Raw genomic sequence first — 21,788 nt, 5'->3', positions numbered from 1 at the left:
ACTTGAATTTGGCTATATGAATAATAATAATGTTTTAAAATGGTTTTTAACCTAATGTTTTATCTACTGGACCTTAAGATCCTTTTGGGATGCCCTGCTCTTGGTCCCGCCTTTGTCACAAGTGTGTCTGGCAGGGAAGAGAGACAGGGCCTTCTCGGTGGTGGCCCCTCGGCTATGGTACACCCTTCCTAGGGGTATTAGATCAGCCCCCTCCCTTTTAACAATTCGAAAAAAAGTCAAGACATGGCTTTTTGAGCAAGCATTTGCAAATGCAGAGTAACTGACATAGGAATATGGAACGACTAGACGATGGAACTGGACAATGTTTTTAACAAGGAGACACTAATGGCGTATGCTTTTATTGATGTTGTTATGGTTTTTATTATAATTTTAATTGTATTTATGGTATTGTGGACATTGAATTTTGCCCTGTAAACCGCCTTGAGTTGCCTGTGGGCTGAGAAAGGCAGTATACAAATACAGTACATAAATAGTAAATAATATTGTGTAATGTTGTATTGTAATGTGTTTTGTACATTGTTGGCATTGAATTGTTGCCGTTATAAACCACCCTGAGTCCCCACCTCGGGGGTTGAGAAGAACGGAGTACTAATGTTTGAAATAAAATAAATAATAAAGTCCTTTCCCTTTCTATCTCCAGCATCTGGAGGTAAGGCTCAACTCTGGCCATGGGGAGGTGCTCTTGTTCCATACCAAAGAGCCTGTTATCCATAGACTTTCTTCGATTGTTGCCAGCATGTCTCCATGGGGCACCCTTTTACCTCCTCGCCGAGGCAGTACCTATTGATCTACTCACATTACATGCTTTTGAATTGCTAGGTAGGCAGAAGTTAGGGTTGACAACTGGGAGCGTACCTCTACTCGAGGCTTCGAACTGCTAACCCTCCAATCTGCAGATTTCCTACAGCTAGCGGTTTTAACTACCATGACCCTAGTTCAAAGCAAATGATGTGGATTTTCTGCTTTGATAATCTGGATTTTATGGCAGTGTAGAAGGGGCCTGAGGTTATTAACTGATCCTATTGATTTGTCAAGGTGTCAGTGTTGCCTTAGGAGCTTGACAGTGGAAATGTGTTTCTTGTATTGTCGAAGGCTTTCATGGCTGGAATCACTAGGTTCTTGTGGGGGGTTTTCGGGCTATAGGGCCATGTTCTAGAGGCATTTCTCCTGATGTTTCGCCTGCATCTATGGCAAGCATCCTCAGAGGTAGTGAGGATGCTTGCCATAGATGCAGGTGAAACATCAGGAGAAATGCCTCTAGAACATGGACCTATAGCCCGAAAAAACCCACAAGAACCTAATGTGTTTCTTGTTCCCTTGGAGTGATCAAAAGTTTGGAAGCCAAGCCCTATGAGGAATGACAGAGGGAGCTGGGCATGTTTAGCTTGGTGAAGAGAAGGCCAAGAGAAAGGGACATGAGAACCATGTTTCAATATCTGAAAGGAAGTCAAATTGAGAAAGGGGCAGGCTTGGTTTCTCCTGCTCTGGGAACTAGTACACAATGGAGCAATCGATTCAACCTAAACATTAGGAAGAACTTCCTGATGGTTAGAGCCATTCAGCAATGGAATAGGCTTCCTGGGAGTGTGATGGAGTCTCCTTCTCTGGAAGTTCTTAAGCAGAGGGGAATGGCCATCTGTTGATAGTGCTTTGATTGTGTCTTCCTGCCTGGAAGATGGAGGCTGGACTGGGTGGCCATGGGGTAACTTCTAAGTCTAAGAAAATCCTGCAAATCTCCTGGGAAGACAGGTGGACAAACGTCAGCGTGCTGGAAGAAGCAAAGACCACCAGCACTGAAGCGATGGTCCTCCATCATCAACTCTGCTGTACCGGCCACGTTGTCCAGATGCCCGACCACCGTCTCCCAAAGCAGTTGCTCTACTCTGAATTCAAGAATGGAAAATGGAATGCTGGTGGACAGGAAAAGAGATTTAAAGATGGGCTAAAAGCCAACCTTAAAAAGTCTGGCATAGACACTGAGAACTGGGAAGCCCTGACCCTTGAGCACTCCAGCTGGAGGTCAGCTGTGACCAGCAGTGCTGCAGAATTTGAAGAGGCACGAATGGAGGGCAAAAAGAGAAATGTGCCAAGAGGAAGGCGTGTCAAGCCAACCCCAACCGAGACCGCCTTCCACCTGGAAACCAATGCCCTCACTGCGGGAGAAGATGCAGATCAAGAATAGGGCTCCACAGTCACCTACGAACACACCAGAACACTGATCCTGGAAGACTATCCTACTCGGCCAACGAGGGATCACCTAAGTAAGTAAGTCTATGATGCTAAGGAGGCTTCCTGTGGAGCCTGTGAAGAGATTGCAATTAAAGAGGCAGCTCTGTGTTATTTCCCATTCTGAATTTCCCTTTCACAAGATTGATCGAATCACTGGATTTTTAGAATCCCATCTCATCCACATATATAAAAAAGAGATAGGAAAAAAGATGGTTTGTACACCCCCAGTTCTTAAAATGCCTTGGATTTTGCAAAATAGCTCCGAGAGGGTCGAGTTAGGAACAGAGAGAGTGAGGGGTCCTTACCTGACGCTGAGTTCGCGCTGCAGCAACGAAACAAAGGGCATCGTGCAACCGGTATTAGAACAGGGGCAACACCGACGCAGCATTAAGAGGCAAAAGGGGAAATCAACAACAAAACATGGAACAGGAGTATATCCCCCTTCTTCACAGCATTGGGAATAGTTAGCAACTTAGTATTTGGGGGTGGGAGGGAGGGATTTTTCTCACTTTTTGCTCAGGGCGGGAAGTAGCTTTGCAAAGTAGCTGTAGCTAAGCATACAAAATTATAATCTAAATCCCAACAGATCCAGAACTTAATACCATCAGTTAGACAGATACAGTAATGCATTTTTAGACAGGAATGCATTGGTTGTAACCCTATTGTGCAAAACTAGTGGAAAATACAGTTCTAATGGATATGTGGTCACATACCTGCTGAATGATTAAGTGGGTGGTGATATGTATGTAACTTAGGGGACATGCTGCAAAGGCTGAGTCATGACCATGTGGCATTCATGACGAGGGTTTCGTCATTCACTTTTGTCCCTGGCTGATGATGAGCAAGGGTGGGTATAAAAGAGGGCAGGAAGCATGTGTTCTTTCAATTGCTATTTACTATTGCTGAATTCTCTTGCTGAACTGTTGCTGATATCTGTTTTACCCAATTTTTTTTGTCGTGTCAGGAGCGACTTGAGAAACTGCAAGTCGCTTCTGGTGTGAGAGAATTGGTCGTCTGCAAGGACGTTGCCCAGGGGACACCCGGATGTTTTGATGTGTTACCATCCTTGTGGGAGGCTTCTCTCATGTCCCCGCATGAGGAGATGGAGCTGACAGAGGGAGCTCCTCTGTGCTCTCCCCGGATTTGAACCTGCGACCTGTCGGTCTTCAGTCCGTCTTTGATATGTTACCATCCTTGTGGGAGGCTTCTCTCATGTCCCCGCATGAGGAGCTGGAGCTCACAGAGGGAGCTCATCCGTACTCTCCCCGGATTTGAACCTGCAACCTGTCGGTCTTCAGTCCTGCCGGCACAGGGGTTTAACCCACTGTGCCACTGGATGAAACACCATGTTTTACCCAAGTCGTGAGTACATCGCCGTATATGCCATTGACTGATAGGAGATCAGAGGATCCTGCTCTGTGTCTGTGTGTATTTTGTACACAGAGCAACAAGCCAAGATTAAAAGCCTCCTGTGAGTTTGGATAAAAACTGGCTCAGAGAGTTTTCCTAAACAGTGAACATCACAAGGCCACATGGTGCTGTCAAAATCTGATGAGAAATGATAAGCACTCTGCTGTGCATGGGCTAATTTTTCTGGGTTGCCTTTGAGACATTCAGTCCATTGCGCAGTGTATCCAGGGTGGGTGTGATTGGAGAAAACTATAAATCATGCACCGTGACCCCGCCTCAACACAGTCGAACCTCAGCATTTGTGGATTTGACTTTTTGGGGAATTTGATTAGTTGCAATTTTAATTAAAATGTTATCTCTAGAAGTCTCCAGGTACCCCAATGTGATTCTATCGCTGCGTGGAAGTAGACAATGAAGTCGTGCTAGATGATCCCAAAATTCCTACAGAGGTGTCTTCTCAGGTAGGAAATAGCATTTTTTTTTGTATTGTCGAAGGCTTTTATGGCCGGAATCACTGGGTTTTTGTAAGTTTTTTCAGGCTATAGGGCCATGTTCTAGAGGCATTCTCTCCTGACGTTTCGCCTGCATCTATGGCAAGCATCCTCAGAGGTAGTGAGGAAACCTCACTACCTCCAAGGATGCTTGCCATAGATGCAGGCAAAACGTCAGGAGAGAATGCTTCTAGAACATGGCCCTATAGCCCGAAAAAACCTACAACAACCGAGCATTTTTTTTTTAATTTTCAACTTTTCACTCATATGAGGGTCCTGTGCCATTAACCTCAGCAAATAAGGAGGGCGGACTATAATAAACGAGTCCATATATTTGATCACAAAATTTAAGATTTAGGAAATTTCCATTTCCATGGTGATCATGGAAAAATAAAAATAAAAGTTTTTAAACTTTATAGCCCACAAGGTATCTCCCAGCTCTCAATTCTATGACTCTAAGGAATTTTTTTGGTCGTGTCAGGAGCGACCTGAGAAACTGCAAGTCGCTTCTGGTGTGAGAGAATTGGCCGTCTGCAAGGACGTTGCCTAGGGGACGCCCGGATGATTTTTTTGGATGTTTTATCATCCTTGTGGGAGGCTTCTCTCATGTCCCCGCCTGAGGAGCTGGAGCTGATAGAGGGAGCTCATCCGCCTCTCCCCGGATTCGAACCTGCGACCTGTCGGTCTTCAGTCCTGCCGGCACAGGGGTTTAACCCACTGCGCCACCGGGGGCTCCACTCTAAGGATGCATCTACACTACAGAATTACAACACTTTGATACCACTTGTAACAAAATCATGGCAGCTATGTTTTTGCAAGGATTTAGCCTCCTTTGTCAAAGGTTGCTGGTACGCCACCAAACTACAAGTCCTAGGATGCCATCGCATTTAGTTATGGAACTTGAAGTGGTGTCAAGCTAGATTAATTCTACATTGCAGATGCACCACTAGTCTGTTTTTCATTAATTTTGCATTAATTTTGCACAAGATTGCAGAAACATTAATGGGAGGTGAGGAGGAAAAGGCAGCATGAAGCTATGAAGTTTCATAATAGAGACGGGCAACTGCATAGGGTTGGATGTGAGGATCCCCCCGGCGCTAGTGCAAGTCCAATTATCTCCATTTTCCTCTGAAAATGCTTTCAAAAGGGCAGCAGGAAGTAATATGGCATCACTTCTATCACCATTTTGAGACATAATGCAAAGCAAAATGGGGGTATTTGGGATAGTAGAAGGCTCTCGGATGATCACAGGGACAAGTTTGGGGACTTTCTGTGTAATTTGGGAGTCGATGACAGATTGCATCCCATCAGAGCTCTGAAAAGTTACCTTTTGGGATGACACCTCCCAGTATTGAGGCATAGTGAGAGCTGCAGTCCCAAAAGGTAACTTTTTGGAGCTCACCATCTCATATCCAGAGTTGGGTGGCAGCAGAACGGAGTGTTGAGAAAAAGTTTAGAGAAGCAAACAGGCGAAAGCACCATCCCAAACGGACAACCGGATGTGATGATGACAAAAGGGACCCATGCAGTTAGTTTGCAAGGGGATTTGGGAGATCACACAGCCTCCTTCAGCCTCCCCCCAGCTGCCCAAGGGCTTTGCAAAATTTAAATTCTATAGACAGAAAAAATGTAACATTGCATTCCCAGGTTGGGTATCCTTAGTATTTACAAACCAAAATCCAACTGGGAACACCTACCCCACCCCACCCAAAATGCATAGTAGATATGCATTGTTAAGACAACCCTTACCTCCTCCAGCTGGCTGTGGACATGCTGGACAATCAGGTCAATGGCTACAGTGTTCCCACTTCCTGAAACAAAAAAAAAAGAGAAAATCGTTCCTATTCAAGCAGGCTTTTAATATGTAAGTAGGAAAGTTTTTTGTAGGTTAGTTTATTCTTAGAATCATAGAATCATAGAGTTGGAAGAGACCTCGTGGGCCATCCAGTCCACAAACGATCGGTCTTCAAAACCTCATATCATTTCCAGTTGTTTCTCTTCAATCCTGCTGTCACATGGGATTGCGACATCGACAATACATACTTTGTTTTTTAACATGATTGTGAGGTCAGGAGTATTATGCTCCAAAACTATGTCTGAATCTGGAAGTCACAGAGAAGTTTGGCTTGTTCATTCTCTGTAACTTTTTCCGGCTTGTGATCCCATCAATTCTGTCGCAGGCAGATGGTATTTGTGGCACAAGTTCTAATGAATCATCTGAGCAACGGTGTTATGCCTCTGCTTGTAGTCTGTTTATATTATTATTATTATTATTATTGAAATATTGTGTGGTTTCCAGGCTGTATGGCTGTGTTCTGTATGGCTGTGTTCTAGAACACAGCCATACAGCCTGGAAACCACACAATATTTCAATAATAATAATAATAATAATAATAATAATATTCTCTTGATGTTTCACCTGTATCTGTGGCTGGCATCATCATAGGATCTTCAGAGAATTATTATTATTATTATTATTATTATTATTATTATTATTACTAGCTGTACCCGCAACATGGGTAGAAATGTAATACCATTGACTGGTTGCCCTGACACAACAAATAAAATACCAGTCACACTTCGCTGTGGCCAACCTTCCCTCTTTCTCTCCTTCTTTCCCTCCTTCCTTCACTCCTTTCCTTCCTTCCCGTCTTTCCTTCTCTTCTTCCTTCCTTCTCTATCTCTTTCCTTCCTTCCCCCTTTCTCTTTCTCTTCTGCTGTCTCTCTTTTTTTCCTTCTCTCTTTCTTCCCTCTCTCTTTGTCTACATCTTCCCCCCTTCCTTCGCTCCCACTTTCCTTCCTTCTTTCCATTTTTCTTTCCTTCTCTCCTTCCTTCCTTCCTTCTCTAACTTTCCTTCCTTCCCCCTTTTTCTTTCCCTCCCTCTTTCTCTCCTTTCTTCCTTCTCTACCTCTTTCCTTCCTTCTCTCCTTGCTTCCATGCTTCCTTCTCCCTTTCCTCCTTTCTTTCCCTCCCTCCCTCTCTTTTTCTTTTCTTTTCTTTCTTTCTTTTTTCCCCTTCCCTCCCTCTTTCTTCCCTTTTTTCTGTATTGCCATTTAACTTTTTGTCATTTAGCTTTTGGGGGCTTTTTAAGTCCCTTCTGCTGTGTTTTTCAGTGTTTTTATGAGTGAAGGACATACATTGGGTTGTTAGGTGTCTTGTGTCCAAATTTGGTGTCAATTCCCCCAGTGGTTTTTGAGTTCTGTTAATCCCACAAACAAACATTACATTTTTATTTATATAGATTAAGTGGCAGGAATCCAACTGTAATGCTCAGTGTGGATCCTCATCTCCCACCATTTCAGCCTCCTCTCTTTCTCTTCAGTCCTGTGGCTCTCTGCAGCTTTGCATCTCATTCACTTGCTTGTATTGTGTAAGAGACAAAGGACTGGAGAAAGACTGAGAGTATAAGGCACCTGATATTAAATATATGTATATAGTATAGTACTCTACTACACAGAAGATCTCTGGAGAGCCCCCCCCCCCCCCCCCCCATCCAGCTGCCTCTGTTTTGCAAACCAACAAGCATGAGTGTTACAGCCTCAAAGGTAGAAATGGTTGGCTGGAAGCAAAAAGTTTCCAATTTTGGAGCATTTCAGATTTTGGATTTCCAGACAAATGAGGATTCACCAGCCTGAGACAGAACCCCACCTGAGAAACCAGCGATCCCATCAAATGGAGCAAAGGGAGGGACACATACCCCGTGGGACGACAATATCAGCGAGCCTCATGGTGGGCTGGATGTACTGGTCGAAGGCGGGTTTGACGAATTTGTTGTACTGCTTGATGACCCCCTCGATGTCCCTCCCGCGCTCGGTGATGTCCCTGCGCAGGCGCCGGACCAAGCGGATGTCGGAATCCGTATCCACAAAGATCTTCATGTCTAGAAGCTGGAGAGAACAGCCATATCAAAGAAATGTCAGACAGAATATTATCGCTCTTTGAAGTAGGAATGGCAATTACAGGAGGCCCCTCTCCCAAAGGCAATAGGTCAGAAGTGCTTGCTACCTAAGACAAGGGAGGAGCGAAATTCCTTTCCTCTCCAGTCAGTACACAAACCACCTGGAAACCATGCTGAGTTTGATACACCAGGCACTTATCTTTGAAGGACATGCTCTCAACAGGGCAACAGCCAAGTTACTAACAGGTGCATCTTACAGGGAGCTGTCAACCCTCCTGTTTAAGGAGCTCTATTGGCTGCAGTTCATTTTCCAGTCCCAATTCAAGGTGCAGGTTCTTACCTACAAAGCCCTGAACGGTTTGGGACCCGCCTACCTGCGTGACCGCATTTCTGAGTATGAACCCACACAATCTTTTTGATCATCTGGAGAGGCCCTGCTCACGCTCCCACCTCCTTCGCAGGTGCGAATGGTGGGGATGAAGGAGAGGGCCTTCTTGGTGATGGCCCCCCAACTCTGGAACTCACTCCCCAAGGACATCAGGCATACCCCAACATTAGCAGTCTTTAGGAGGAGTCTGAAAACGTGGCTGTTCCAGTGTGCCTTCCCAGAATAAGGAAAATTCCCAGCAATATGTCTTCAGAATGCACTTTATTCTTGGTTTAGGTTGACTGCGCTCCCTCATTTCTTTTAAAACTAGATATATCCTACCTTGTTCATGCCCAGCGTTTATTTTTTAATTTTAAATAATTATATTTGGCCCGGCCATAGGTTTTTAAATCCTTGTGTTATTGTTTCTTGATTATTGTTTATATATGATTTATATTAATTGTATTGTATTTATTGTTTTTGTTTACTGCTTTGTTTTATGATGTGTTATTGGGCTTGGCCTAATGTAAGTCACTCCGAGTCCCTTGGGGAGATGGTGGTGGGGTATAAATAAAGTATTATTATTATTATTATTATTATTATTATTATTATTAGCTGTACCCGCCACTCTTTGCTGTGGCCAACGTTCCCTCTTTCTCTCCTTCTTTCCCTCCTTCCTTCCCGTCTTTCCTTCTCTTCCTTCTCTATCTCTTTCCTTCCTTTCCCCTTTTTCTTTCTCTTCTGCTGTCTCTCTTTTCTTCCTTCTCTCTTTCCTTCTTTCCTTCCCTCCCTCTTTCTTTACATCTTCCCTCCTTCCTTTGCTCCCTCTTTCCTTCCTTCTTTCCCTTTTTTCTTTCGTTATCTCCTTCCTTTTCTATCTCTTTCCTTCCTTTCCCCTTTTTCTTTCTCTTCTGCTGTCTCTCTTTCCTTCCTTCTCTCTTTCCTTCTTTCCTTCCCTCCCTCTTTCTCTGCATCTTCCCTCCTTCCTTCACTCCCTCTTTCTTTCCTTCCTTCCCGTCTTTCCTTCTCTTCCTTCCTTCTCTATCTCTTTCCTTCCTTTCCCCTGTTTCTTTCTCTTCTGCTGTCTCTCTTTCCTTCCTTCTCTCTTTCCTTCTTTCCTTCCCTCCCTCTTTCTCTACATCTTCCCTCCTTCCTTCGCTCCCTCTTTCCTTCCTTCCTTCCCTTCCTTCCTTCTCTATCTCTTTCCTTCCTTTCCCCTTTTTCTTTCTCTTCTGCTGTCTCTCTTTTCTTCCTTCTCTTTTTCCTTCTTCCCTTCCCTCCCTCTTTCTCTACATCTTCCCTCCTTCCTTCTCTCCCTCTTTCCTTCCTTCTTTCCCTTTTTTCTTTCCTTATCTCCTTCCTTCCTTCTCTAACTTTCATTCCTTCCCTTTTTCTTTCCCTCCCCCTTTCTCTCCTTCCTTCCTTCTCTGCCTCCTTCCTTCCTTCCTTCCTTCCTTCCTTCCTTCCCTCTTTGCTTCCATACTTCCTTCTCCCTTTCCTTCTGTCTTTCCCTCCCTCTTTCTTTTCTTTTTCTTTCTTTCTTTCTCTTTCTTTCTTTTCTCCCCTTCCCTCCCTCTTTCTTCCCTTTTTTCTGTATGATCATTTAGCTTTTCATCATTTAGCTTTTTGGGGCTTTTTAAGTCCCTTCTGCTGTGTTTTTCAGTGTTTTTATGAGTGAAGGACATACATTGGGTTGTTAGGTGTCTTGTGTCCAAATTTGGTGTCAATTCCCCCAGTGGTTTTTGAGTTCTGTTAATCCCACAAACGGACATTACATTTTTATTTATATAGATTATTATTATTTACCACGGAGGGACTCCAAGCCTTAGTTCCAAAGATTTGGAAGGAACAGGAGAAATCAGGGACAACTCCTTGCAATATAGAAACTCGAAGAGAATGCATCGATGACAGCTCTCTGGTCATTGCAAAGGATGGAAGAGTGGGCTGATACATGTGCATGCCGTTAACGACACGCAGTACGGTTTAAATGGTGGACTAGGTAAAGGTAAAGGTTTTCCCCTGACATTAAGTCCAGTTGTGTCCGACTCTGGGGTGTGGTGCTCATCTCCATTTCTAAGCCAAAGAGCCGGCGCTGTCCATAGACACCTCCAAGGTCATGTGGCCAGCATGACTGCATGGAGCATCGTTCCCTTCCCACTATTGATCTACTCACATTTGCATGTTTTCGAACTGCTAGGTAGGCAGAAGCTGGGGCTGACAGCGGGAGCTCACGCCCCTCCCCGGATTTGAACCTGCGACCTTTCAGTCAACTAGCTCAGCGCTTTAACCCACTGCACCACCGATGGCTCCAATGGTGGACTAGGACTCTTTAATTTGGTTGGCCATATAATTTTTTTGTAAAGCTTTGGACATGTCACACACTCTCAGTCCAAAGACAATGGTAACCCTGCTCTGGACAAACCTTGCTAAGAAAACCCCATGATAGGTCATCATAAATTGGAATGTATTGTCGAAGGCTTTCATGGCCAGAATCACTGGGTTGTTGTAGGATTTTTCGGGCTATATGGCCATGGTCTAGAGGCATTCTCTCCTGACGTTTTGCCTGCATCTATGGCAAGCATCCTCAGAGGTAGTGAGGTTTCACATAGATGCAGGCGAAACGTCAGGAGAGAATGCCTCTAGACCATGGCCATATAGCCCGAAAAAACCTACAACAACCCATAAATTGGAATGATTGAAGGCTGTAGGAAAGGCTTCCCTGTTGAGAATTCCTAAAGTGGACACTAGAGGTCGCTGTTACATTAGCTAGAACTGCAATGTTGGCTTCTCTTAAATGAAAGCAGAGAGACCAAAACAATGTATTTTCAATGATATGCCAAAAATGGGGAAACCTTGTCAGTCCAAGCAAATTCAACTTTAAAGAAGGTGCCAGGGGCTTAATTCCAAACAGCACGTTGCTCAAAGATAACAATATGTAACACAGTTTTTGTTCCTGGGTTATAAATGTCATTTCCTAATTGGTTCTATCATAAAAAGTTGGAAAAAGTTTATTAAACTGCAAAAACTTTGTTTTCACGGGACATCCTATAGCAAGTTTTGCTATAGTTTTCCAATGACTATCCCATATTTATTTATTTATCGTGTCATCAGCAACCATACCATTGTATTACATTTCTAACAGAACAAAACAAACAGATTAAAAGAGCACAAATTTTGCAAACTTGGTAGTTGATTAAATGTCCTTTGACCAGTATCTGGCCACTTGGAGTGCTTCTGGTGTTGCCGCAAGAAGGTCCTCCATTGTACATGTGGCAGGGCTCAGGTTGCATTGTAGCAGGTGGTCTGTGGTTTGCTCTTCTCCGCACTCGCATGTCGTGGATTCAACTTTGTGGCCCCATTTCTTAAGATTGGCTCTGCATCTCGTGGTGCCAGAGCGCAGTCTGTTCAGCGCCTTCCAAGTCACCCAGTCTTCTGTGTGCCCAGGAGGGAGTCTCTCATCTGGTATCGCCCACGGATTGAGGTGCTGGGTTTGAGCCTGCCACTTTTGGACTCTCACTTGCTGAGGTGTTCCAGCGAGTGTCTCTGTAGATCTAAGAAAACTATTTCGTGATTTAAGTCGTTGACATGCTGGCTGATACCCAAACAGGGGATGAGCTGGAGATGTCTCTGCCTTGGTCCTTTAACTATTGGCTGCTACTTCCCGGCGGATGTCAGGTGGTGCAATACCGGCTAGACAGTGTAGTTTCTCCAGTGGTGTAGGGCGCAGACACACCATGATAATGCGGCATGTCTCATTAAGAGCCACATCCACTGTTTTAGTGTGGTGAGATGTGTTCCACACCGGGCATGCATACTCAGCAGCAGAGTAGCACAGCGCAAGGGCAGATGTCTTCACTGTGTCTGGTTGTGATCCCCAGGTTGTGCCAGTCAGCTTTCGTATGATATTGTTTCTAGCACCCCCTTTTTGCTTGATGTTCAGGCAGTGCTTCTTGTAGGTAAGAGCATGGTCCAGAGTGACTCCCGGGTACTTGGGTGCACTGCAATGCTCCAGTGGGATTCCTTCCCAGGTAATCCTCAGAGCTCGGGATGCTTGTCTGTTCTTAAGGTGAAAGGCACATGTCTGTGTTTTAGATGGATTAGGGATCAGCTGGTTTTCCCTGTAATAGGCAGTAAGAGCAACTAGAGCTACGGAGAGCTTCTGTTCAACCATCTCAAAGCTCCCTGCTTGAGTGGTAATCCCATAGAGTCTCAACCAATACAACATAGATTGTGACAGCCACAAAAACAAAAGTTCTGGAGCAGAACAATGACATTTAAAGTAAGTACTGCACAATTAAACTGGAAATAGCACTTTCAAACTCGGAACATATTTTTTTCAAATTTTGTTACACAAATAAAGAGGCTGTATAGTAACTTCTTGTGGAAGGAAGTGAATAGGTGAAATTGCAGGTACAGGCCTGGTCATAATGTATACTAATATGGTGCTTTATGGCTCTGACACAAACAAAGACTTTCTTTGTAAGAGGACAAAGTTTGAGCTATTTTTTAAAAGAACACAAACTGTCTCAGATCCTGGGTTGTTGTGAGTTTTCCGGGCTGTATGGCCATGTTCCAGAAGTATTTTCTTCTGATGTTTCGCCCACATCTATGGCAGGCATCCTCAGACAACTTCTGAGGATGCCTACCATAGATGCAGGCAAAACATCAGGAGATAATGCTGCTAGAACATGGCCATACAGCCCAGAAAACTCACAACAACCCAGTGATTCCGGCCATGAAAGCTTTCAACAATACAGTGTCCCAGACCCTCTTACCTTTAAAAGCTCCTTGTCGGCAAACGCCATGATGCCTTCAAATATAATGACATTTGCTCCATAAAGGATTTTCTGAAAGAAAAAGGTTGTCAACAATTTAGTTTGAAAAGCATCTCTGGCAGTTCAAAAGAGAAACACAAAACCTAAGACAAAGAGACAAGGCCAAGCAAAAACATTAAGGGAGGGCTGACAGCAAGCAATAGTTTTTGAACAAGTTACTCTATAGTGATAGAAAGAGAAGAGTGGGGCAGCTGAGATAATGGAAGTCAAAGGGAAAGGGAAAGGTTAAGTCTAGAATCATAGAATCAAAGAGTTGGAAGAGACCTCATGGGCCATCCAGTCCAACCCCATTCTGCCAAGAAGCAGGAATATTGCATTCAAAGCACCCCTGACAGATGGCCATCCAGCCTCTGTTTAAAAGATTCCAAAGAAGGAGCCTCCACCACACTCCAGGGCAGAGAGTTCCACTGCTGAACAGCTCTCACAGTCAGGAAGTTCTTCCTCATGTTCAGATGGAATCTCCTTTCTTGTAGTTTGAAGCCATTGTTCCTTGTCCTAATCTCCATGGAAGCAGTAAACAAGCTGGCTCCCTCCTCCCTGTGGCTTCCTCTCCCATATTTATACATGGCTATCATGTCACCTCTCAGCCTTCTCTTCTTCAGGCTAAACATGCCCAGCTCCTTAAGCTGCTCCTCATAGGGCTTGTTCTCCAGTCCCTTGATCATTTTAGTTGCCTTCCTCTGGACACATTCCAGCTTGCCAACACCTCTCTTCAATTGTGGTGTCCACAATTGGACACAATATTACAGGTGTGGTCTAACCCAAGCGGAATAGAGGGGTAGCATGACTTCCCTAGATCTAGACACTAGGCTCCTATTGATGCAGGCCAAAATCCCATTGGCTTTTTTTGCCGCCGCATCACATTGTTGGCTCATGTTTAGCTTGCTGTCCACGAGGACTCCAAGATCTTTCTCACACGTACTGCTCTCGAGCCAGGCATTGTCCCCCATTCTCTATCTTTGCATTTCGTTTTTCCTACCAAAGTGGACTTCATTTTGTTAATTTTGGCCCATCTCTCTAATCTGTCAAGATCGTTTTGAATCCTGCTCCTGTCCTCTGGACTATTGGCTATCCCTCCCAATTTGGTGTCGTCTGCAAACTTGATGATCCTGCCTTCTAGCCCTTCATCTAAGTCATTAATAAAGATGTTGAACAGGACCGGGCCCAGGACGGAACCCTGCTTGTGGCACTCCACTCGTCACTTCTTTCCAGGATGAAGAGGAAGCATTGGAGGGAATCACCCTCTGGGTTCGTCCATTTAACCAATTACAGATCCACCTAACCATAGTTTTGCCTAGCCCACATTGGACTAGTTTGTTTGCCAGAACGTAAGTTGTGTATGTCTCTGGGGGATGGTGCTTATCTCCATTTCTAAGCTGAAAAGCCAGTGTTGTCTGTAGACACCTCCAAGGTGTTGAAAACATACAAATATGAGTAGATCAATAGGTACCGCTTCTGCGGGAAGGTAACGACGCTCCATGCAGTCATGCTGGCCACTTGACCTTGGGGGTGTCTCCGGACAACACCAGCTCTTTGGCTTATAAATGGAGATGAGCACCAACCCCCAGAGTTGGACACTACTAGACTTAATGTCAGGGGGAACCTTTACCTTTATTGGGTTGTTGTAGGTTTTTTTGGGCTATATGGCCATGGTCTAGAGGCATTCTCTCCTGACATTTCGCCTGCATCTATGGCAAGCATTCTCAGAGGTACCTTTATTCTTCTTAGCCCCAATACTCTGGATCCTCAATGGGATGAAATAACACTGTGAATGAAGAAGCATGGCTCACCCATTCTTTTTTGCGGCTGTGGGTGGTGAAGTCGTAAATGGGGATCTTGACGCTCTTCCCTTGCTTGAGCTTCTTCAAGGTGGAGATGATCAGATCGAAATCGAAAGCATCCGGGTGGTCAAAGTTGTAATCGTTGCTGGCCGCTTGAAGCTGTTGCTCCTTGGTCAAGACCTGCCAGAAGGAGGAGAAAAAAAACAATGCATCCCAACTTAAACCAGAGAACTTGCTCAACATTCTGTTTGGGATTTATATCTTCATAACAGTAGTTTGAAGTCTGGACTATGAGTTTGTATATCCTCCCATTTGCCCATCGAAATCCATTGGTCACACACTCTCAGTCCCAGAAAACAGTCATTTGAAGGTTGGATGAACATTTTGGATACCAAGGTTCTATTCTTCCCATCTGCCCATGGCAATCCATTGGTGGATCTTACATAAGTCACACACTCTCAGCCCCAGAAAACCCCATGATACGTTCACCTTGATGACCCACTACTACAACAACATATATGCCCTTATGTGTGCAGAAAACCGAATTAAGTATGGGTTGTTGTAAGTTTTTCCGGGCTATATGGCCATGTTCTAGAGGCATTTTCTCCTGACGTTTCACCTGCATCTATAGCAAGCATCCTCAGAGGTAGTGAGGTCTGTTGGAAGTAGGAAAATGGGTTTATATATCTGTGGAATGACTAGGGTGGGACAAAGGACTCTTGTCTGCTGCAACTAGGTGTGAATGTTTCAACTGACCACCTTGATTAGCATTTAATGGTTTAGAAGTGCCTGGGGGGAATCTTTTGTTGAGAGTGATTTGATGTGCCTGATTGTTTACTCTCTGTTGGTCAGTTCTTGTGGGTTTTTTCGGGCTATATGGCCATGTTCTAGAGGCATTCCGGCCATGAAAGCCTTCGACAATACATACTCTCTGTTGTTTAGCTGTTGTAATTTTTGAGTTTTTTTTAATACTGGTAGCCAGATTTTGTTCATTTTCATGGTTGCTTACTTTCTGTTGAAATTGTCCACATGCTTGTGGATTTCAATGGCTTCTCTGTGTAGTCTGACATGGTGGACAATTTCAACAGAAAGGAAGAAACCATGAAAATGAACAAAATCTGGCTACCAGTATTAAAAAAGTCAAAAATTACAACAGCAAAACAACAGAGAGTAAACAATCAGGCACATCAAATCACTCTCAACAAAAGATTCCCCCCAGGCACTTCCAAGTCATTATATGCTAATCAAGGAGGTCAGTTGAAACATTCACACCTAGCTCCAGCAGACAAAAGTCCTTTGTCCCACCCTGGTCATTCCACAGATATATAAACCCATTTTCCTACTTCCAACAGATCTCACTACCTCTGAGGATGCTTGCCATAGATGCAGGCGAAACGTCAGGAGAGAATGCCTCTAGAACATAGCCCGGAAAAACCTACAACAACCCAGTGATTCCAGCCATGAAAACCTTCGACAATACATTGAATTAAGTATTTCTGCAATGCCTATATTCACCTAGAGCAGGCATGGCCAACCTTGGGCCATCCAGGTGTTTTGGGCTTCAACTCCCATAATTCCTAACAGCCTACCGGCTGTTAGGAATTATGGGAGTTGAAGCCCAAAACACCTGGATGGCCCAAGGTTGGCCATGCCTGATATAAATGCACCCAAGTTAATGTTCAATTAACTCTTTGTTTCAGTCAGGAAGAGCAATTTTATGGTCTTCCGAAGCACTTGCAATGTTCAACAGCAATTCAAATATTTAATGGCCTCTCAGTGCCCTGATTGTTTGCAATGAATATGCTATTCAAATGTTGTTGAATGATGGATGGTACAGTGCACTCTATATTCATTTCCTTTTGTTTAAGGCAGTTAAAGCAGTTAATAATAGAAAACCAGGAAGGTGGCAAATATCCCAGACTAAGTTTCTGATTAATGATTGCTCATCTTGGTTACAGACTCGACTCCCAGGATTACAGGCAATAAAACAGATTGCGCTAGGACTTAAAAGGGGGAAAAAGATTTAGAATAAATCTTTGACATGATGTTAACAATATTGCCATAGGGATGAAAAAGAAAGGCTAATTTAGGATTAATTATTGACTAGTCGCTAGCAGTGAACAATTGTTAAATTAAGTGAAAAGTGCAAAGTTTTGGAAATAAGACCTGAGAAGCAACGTTACGATCTCCATGAGAAAACTGAGTAGCTTCCCCGCTGGAATGCTTTGCTGGAGTCTTCTTTATGGCCTCATAAATCAGTTAATTTAGCCTCCCCACACTTTAAGGTAGTACCTTATTTTCCTACTTGACAGATGCAAATGTCTTTCGGGTTGCAAAGGTCAACAACAGGCTACACACAATTGGTTGGAAACCCACTCCAACCCGGGCTGGCTTCGAACTCATGACCTTTTGGTCAGAGTGATCTTATTGCAGCTGACACTCAGCCAGCTGCGCCACAATCCCGGTGCAAGCCAAGGTCTTTAGGCTCTGCACCCAGTGTTTCAATCACCACTGGGACCACCTTGACTGGCTTGTGTCAGAGTCTTTGCAGTTCGATCTTTAAATCCTTGTATTGTGCCAGCTTTTCCAGTTGCTTCCTATCAATTCTGTTGTTGTCTGGGGTTGCAACCGATGAACCATACTTTGTTTTTACCCACGATCGTGAGGTCAGGAGTAAACGGTTCGGGCCCTGCCTATCTCCATGATCACATCATAGAATCATAGAATCAAAGGGTTGGAAGAGACCTCATGGGCTATCCAGTCCAACCCCCTGCCAAGAAGCAGGAATATTGCATTCAAATCACCCCTGACAGATGGCCATCCAGCCTCTCTTTAAAAGCTTCCAAAGAAGGAGCCTCCACCACACTCCGGGGCAGAGAGTTCCACTGCTAAACGGCTCTCACAGTCAGGAAGTTCTTCCTCATGTTCAGATGGAATCTCCTCTCTTGTAGTTTGAAGCCATTGTTCCATTGCGTCCTAGTCTCCAGGGAAGCAGAAAGGAAGCTTGCTCCCTCCTCCTCCCTGTGGCTTCCTCTCACATATTTATACATGGCTATCATATCTCCTCTCAGCCTTCTCTTCTTCAGGCTAAACATGCCCAGCTCCTTAAGCCGCTCCTCATAGGACTTGTATCTCCTTCTATGAACTGGCGCAAGCTCTAAGACCTTCCGGGGAGGCCCTCCTCTTGGTCCCACTAATGTCTCAAGTGCGGTCGGTTGGGACGAGAGAGAAGGCCTTCTCAGTGGTGGCCCCCCACCTCTGGAATGCCCTTCCTGGAGAAATAAGACAGGCCCCATCCCTCCCCTCCTTTCGTAAGAGCTTGAAGACCTGTTGGTTTCAACAAGCCTTTGAAAATAACCAGTTCTAACTCAGCCCTACACATTGTCGAATACGGCCTTATTCTTCCTACCAATTACCCAGATCATTTCCTCTAATCGGCCCTGGAATGAACAGCCACAAAACCATACCTAATATTATTGTTGCCTGCCATAGCATTGCACTTAATTCCCGGGCCCCCTAAAATTTTTGGGCTTGTGCAAATCTTGGCCCAGCCTTTTTAAATTTTTAAATTGCCTTGAACAGGCAGGATTCTTTTAATATATGTGTTATGGCGACAATTTTTATGTTTATATTTTGTTTTTTTAATCTTATGGTTATGTTGTTTTTTTACTTTGTATGTTTTGTGATGTTACCTGGAAACTGCTCTGAGTCCCCTCGGGGAGATAGAGCGGTATATAAATAAGTTTTATTATATATATTATTATTATTGTGCTCCAAAACTATGTCAGTCTGATTTAGGAAGTCCTAGAGTACTTTGACATGTTCATTTTGTGTAATTTTTTCAGGTTTGTGATCCCACCAGTTTTTTTGTCGCAGGAAGAGGATCAAGTGGATCATCTGAGTAACAGTATTATCCCTCTGCTTGTAGTCTGTCTGTGCAATCTTCTTGCAGCATCTGAGGATGTGATCCATTGTTTTATCTGCTTCCTTGCAGAGTCTACACTTGGAATCTGTCGTCAACTTTTCAATCCTGGCTTTGATGGCATTGGTTCTAGTTGTTTCTTCTTGGGCTGAAATTATTATTACTATGTCTATTTATACTCTGGTTTTTTTCTCTCCACAAAGCTTTACTTTTACTTAATGTTTTGCGTAGTTTCTTGGAGTGGTTCTTCCTCTTATGTGGTCAGATGGATATATTTGGAAATCTTGCACAGAGAACGTTATGACATTTTGGCTGACCAAAAACTCATACTGCCACAATAAATGGACTTGGAACATGACAGGGGTGGGGCAGGAGAAGGAAGAGCTTTTACCGGCCTCATTGAGCACATGGAAGTAACCTATGGAGGTTTCCAAGACTGTCTGTGTAAACTGTAGTAGGGCATAGGCTTTAGGGTGGGGATAGGAGTCCTGCTGTTATTTCCACTCAAGGAGGAACAAAGCTCGTTCTATCTTATGCTCCAGATGGCCAGCTCATGGCATCACGGGTGTGGTCTTAACATTAGCAAGGAAGATATTGATAAGCTGGAAGGTATCCAGAAAAGGGGAAAAAACACACACAAATGATCAAAGGTTTGGAAGGCAAGCTTTATGAAGGATGGCTTAGGGAACTGGGTATGTTTAGCCTGGAGAAGAAAAAGTTGACTTGATAGCCATGCTTAAATATTTGAAACAGTGTTGAGAAGGAAGCCAGCTTGTTTCTTGCTTCTCCAGAGACTAGGACATGGAGCAATGGATTCAAATTGCAAGAAAGGAAATTCCACCTAAATAATTATGAAGAACATACTGACAGTCACAGCTGATTGACAACTCTGGAGCTTTCTAAAGAGAGGCTGGATGGCCATCTGTTGAAAGTGCTTTGATTGTGTTCCCACATGGTACAATGGGGTTGGACTGTATGGCTTTTGGGGTCTCTTCCAACTATGATTCTATAAATTATCATCCCTACTATATTTCAATAGTAATATATTGAAATATATTGAGAGCAATGTCCAATCTCGATAAAATAGTAAAGAGTACAGACATCAGACTGGCAACAAAGATCCATTGCCTAGTCAAAGCCATGGTATTCCCTGTAGTCACCTACGGATGTGAGAGCTGGACCTTAGGGAAGGCTGAGCGAAGGAAGATCGATGCTTTTGAGCTGTGGTGTTGGAGGAAAGTTCTGAGAGTGCCTTGGACTGCGAGAAGATCCAGCCAGTCCATCCGCCAGGAAATAAAGCCCAACTGCTCATTGGAGGGAAGGATACTAGAGACAAAGTTGAAGTACTTTGGCCACATCATGAGGAGACAGCAAAGCCTGGAGAAGACAATGATGCTGGGGAAAGTGGAAGGCAAAAGGAAGAAGGGCCGACCAAGGGCAAGATGGATGGATGGCATCCTTGAAGTGACTGGACTGACCTTGAAGGAGCTGGGGGTGGTGACGGCCGACGGGGAGCTCTGGCGCGGGCTGGTCCATGAGGTCATGAAGAGTCAGAGACGACTGAACGAATGAACAACAATACTGTATTTCATCTGATCGCAGAAGCTGCCAGGGAGAGGCGATACAAGACAATGTGGTCTTTTCCTCCACCCCATAAGAACATCCCATCTTTATATCAGTTCTAGCGACAGTATTTTTATTTGTGGCTTTCCCAATTTCATAGTGGGCCTGTGCCCCTAACTCCAGCGAATGTGGAGGGCTGCCTATACAGGCATCCATAATAATCTATAATCCAAAGCACTTCTGGTGCCAAACATTTTGGATAAAGGATATCTATATAGTAAGTAGGTGATGTGGAATATAATCCAATGCTTTGAAAAATATGAAACCAAAGTTCCATTACTGAGTAGCATTCGCTCCCAACTTACCTTGTAGAAGGAGTCCATGGAGAGGAGCACCACCCACGGCACATCCAACGCCTCGATGATCATCCGGGCAACGGTGGTCTTTCCAGAGGCACTGCCTCCCCCAAGGCCTGTAGGAAGTGGAAGAGGAATGAAAACTTGGGATGGAACTTTTGGAACACAGGCATGGCCAAACTTCAGCGCTCCAGGTGTTCGGGACTTCAACTCCCACAATTCCAGTAGGCTGTTAGGAATTGTGGGAGATGAAGTACCAAACACCTGAAGGGCCAAGGTTTACCCATGTCTGGTATAACAGTACTTCCAACAATGCAAGGATAACCTCTCAACAAAAGATTGCCCCAGGCACTGCCAGGCCATCAAATGCTAATCAAGGTGGTCAGTTGAAACATTCACACCTAGCTCCAGCAGACAAGAGTCCTTTGCCCCACCCAGATATATAAACCCATTTTCCTAGTTCCAACAGACCTCACTACCTCTGAGGATGCTTGCCATAGATGCAGGCAAAATGTCAGGAGAGAATGCCTCTAGAACATGGCTATATAGTCTGAAAAAACCCTACAACAACCAAGTGCAAGGATGCCTTAATAATAATAATAATAATAATAATAATAATAATCTTTATTTATACCCTCCCATCATCTCCCCAAAGGGGACTTGGGGCGGCTCACAAAAAGCCCAAAAATACAATACAGCAAAATAAAATACAAAACAACAGAAAAAATTACATCAGAACAAAATACATAAAATCACAAAATAAAATGAATAATGCAAAATAACATTATAAAAGTCAAACAAATAGGGTAAACTATTCATAAAGATAAATTAGGTCATGGCAACCGAGGCTCAACTAGTACAAATGTTGGCTTCCTTCTGGTGCCAAGTCAAGACATGGCTTCTTGTTAAAGACT

The 21,788-nt window shown here is 44.1% G+C and overlaps 1 protein-coding gene across 3 annotated transcripts in view; it reads right to left on the bottom strand.

Moving 5' to 3' along the window:
* The window catches only part of UCKL1 (uridine-cytidine kinase 1 like 1), a 68,964-nt gene that overhangs the window by 18,633 nt on the left and 28,543 nt on the right, over positions 1-21,788 (bottom strand). For 2 of the 3 annotated variants that reach the window (XM_060771917.2, XM_060771916.2), the window contains exons 3-7: positions 20,884-20,990; positions 15,043-15,213; positions 13,193-13,264; positions 7,850-8,039; positions 5,901-5,962 (exon numbers count right to left, since the gene is read on the bottom strand). In XM_060771917.2, the coding sequence (XP_060627900.1) occupies positions 5,901-5,962; positions 7,850-8,039; positions 13,193-13,264; positions 15,043-15,213; positions 20,884-20,990 (602 nt within the window). Of the gene's footprint in view, positions 1-2,555; positions 2,573-5,900; positions 5,963-7,849; positions 8,040-13,192; positions 13,265-15,042; positions 15,214-20,883; positions 20,991-21,788 lie in introns of all 3 variants that reach the window. The other variant, XM_067468253.1, reaches the window with a different exon arrangement.

The sequence above is a fragment of the Anolis sagrei genome, chromosome 4 (genome assembly GCF_037176765.1).
Source record: "Anolis sagrei isolate rAnoSag1 chromosome 4, rAnoSag1.mat, whole genome shotgun sequence".
NCBI classification, from domain to species: domain Eukaryota; kingdom Metazoa; phylum Chordata; class Lepidosauria; order Squamata; family Dactyloidae; genus Anolis; species Anolis sagrei.
This window is presented reverse-complemented; position numbering and strand designations above follow the sequence as displayed.